Source organism: Cyprinodon variegatus, unplaced genomic scaffold (genome assembly GCF_000732505.1).
Source record: "Cyprinodon variegatus isolate N-32 unplaced genomic scaffold, C_variegatus-1.0 Scaffold963, whole genome shotgun sequence".
In the NCBI taxonomy this organism is placed as follows: domain Eukaryota; kingdom Metazoa; phylum Chordata; class Actinopteri; order Cyprinodontiformes; family Cyprinodontidae; genus Cyprinodon; species Cyprinodon variegatus.
In genome coordinates, this window is record NW_015151416.1 from 14842 (window position 1) to 17097 (window position 2256).

The 2256-nt window shown below is 50.5% G+C and overlaps 1 protein-coding gene across 1 annotated transcript in view; it reads right to left on the reverse strand.

Annotated features, from left to right (window-relative positions):
• The window catches only part of LOC107100355 (zinc finger protein 239-like), a 2639-nt gene extending 1587 nt beyond the window's left edge, over nucleotides 1-1052 (reverse strand). The window contains exon 1 of the mRNA XM_015398811.1: nucleotides 751-1052. Coding sequence (XP_015254297.1) covers nucleotides 751-973 — 223 coding nt within the window. The 5' untranslated portion in view covers nucleotides 974-1052. The remainder of the gene's footprint in view (nucleotides 1-750) is intronic.
• Nucleotides 1053-2256: the final 1204 nt, after the last annotated feature.

Consider the following 2256-nt stretch of genomic DNA (forward strand, 5'->3'; position numbering starts at 1 on the left):
AGTAGACTATCGTTTGTCGTATCCACTTCCTAGAAGACGACTGTCAAGTAATTCACCAAAGGCTGCCTTCTTCGCCTGACTCTCCGCAATCTTCCTAAATGCTGCAGGCGCCACCATGTTGGTTTGCTTTTTCACCTCTAGAGAGAAGTAGTAACATAGATTGCCACTAGGAGGCGAGGAATCATGCTAGTGTGGTGTGTAAATGGTCAAAGGTAACTTTTAAATGGGGCTTTTATTTTGTCTCTCTTCCTGTCAGACCAATAAAATTGCCGGTGAATTGCTGCATAGTCCGACTGAAACAGACCTGGGGTCTACCTTATGCAGAACTATGCAGCCCTCTGCAGAGAATCGTGTCGGGTGCGATCATCTCCACTGACTCTCAATGAGAGATAAACGCCACTACTTTGTCCAATAAGATTTCCTGTCAGATCGGATCATCAAGGGGGTCCAATCTGAACTTGATGACTTGGTATGAATGGAGTCTGGTGTGCTATTGTTTGGTTGGAAAGAAAACTTGCAGCATCACGGCCCTTTCTGGAACAAGTTTGACAATTGTGCTCTAGATATTCAGAACCCAAACTAATTTTGCCGGTCCAAACTAAAAAAGAACCAACAGCTGAACCTAAATATGGACTTAACAGACCCAGTGAGCCCCTTAATAATCTAGATTAAATGGGTTAAGATTAAGGCAGTGGGCTAGTCTCCGTTCCAGACCTGTTGGGTCATTCGGACAAGTACAGTGTTTTGTACCTGGTATTTGGACGTTTGCCGGGTCGTCTTCAGAACTCCCCAATGGTTCTGCACTATTGAACTCTCTATGTCGCGGCACAAAGGTATCAAACTCCTTCCTAAGCAGTGGACTCTCATCGTCATGTCGGGTCCAGAACTCCAATTTTCTGGATTTATTCTGGGGAGATTCTGGGTCTTCTGATTCCTGATCATCTTCTGATTCCAGGGGTTCTGGTTCCTCCATGTCCTCCTCTGTGTCCAGGTACTCCAACTCGCCCAAGTCGTCTATAATCTGTGGACATCCTGGTTCTGACAGGGCCTCTTCGATGNGTTACATATGTAACCACGGTTCTATGAATCCCGGATGACTGCGACAGGCGGTGCTTAAAGCACTGAATGATCACTCTTGCGCAGGTCGAGAATTAGTATCAAAAAGTCACCTGTGACCTACCGGTGATCAGCGGAAGCCTATATAGGCACGTGACACCGGTAATTCAGTCCCTCAATCTTCTTGTGAGCCAGCGAAACCGAGGGACCAAACCCTCTGGCTTAAAGCACTGAATGACGTACTAGGTCCCGAGGGATGCAGAAGTAAGGAACAACCCATTGGAACCCGGCAGCAGCCCCTACCTTAGTGGGATGCAGCCGGTGGTTACTGCAGGATGCCCTGAAGAGGATGAGGCGTAGCCATGTTCACTCTATAAAACCTCATGAAAGTGGTCGGCACAGACCATGAGGCCGCCTCGCAGATTGACTCCAGCGGCACCCCCATCACTGCAGCCCATGAGGTTGACAGGCTCCTTGTAGAATGGCATCGCACCCCCTGAGGTAGGGGCTGACCCTGCAGAGAGTATGCCACAGTTATCGCCCCCATGATCCAACATGCCAACCTTTGTTTGGAAAGGGCATGACCTCGCCGAGGGCCACAATGGCATACAAAGAAGCTGTCAGTCAGCCAAATGGTCGCTGTGGTGCAAACATAGGCCTCCAGCGCTCTGACTGGACACAGAGCTTCAGAAGGGGTCCCGGGCTCGAAGGCGGACAGCTGAAGCGGCAAGACTGTGCCTGCTACCGTGGGGGCCTTCAGAACAAAGGAAGGGTAACTCCTGGGCCATCTGGGTTCCACCGACAACAAGGCTCGGATACAGACAGAGCATTCAGCTCCCCCACTCGTCTACCAGAAGCCATGGCGAGCAGGAAGGCAGTCTTCATGGAAAGCCATTCTAGGTCCACTGTCACAATCGGCTCAAAAGGTGGGGAATACAGAGCTTGAAGCACCAAGCCAAGATCCCAAGTAGGAGCCATCCAATGCCTCGGAGGAAGCAAACGTCTGGCACCCCTCAGGAACACTGCTATGTCCCTTCACCTTCCCACAGAGCAGCCACTGAACCCAGTGTGCCAATGGGAAATGGCAGCCACGTAGACCTTCAAGTTTGAAGGGGACTGCCCCCGGTTAAGTAACCCTTGAAGGAAAGCCAGTAATGGTTGAATGGGACAACGTATGGGGTCCAGCCCCCTATTGTCACA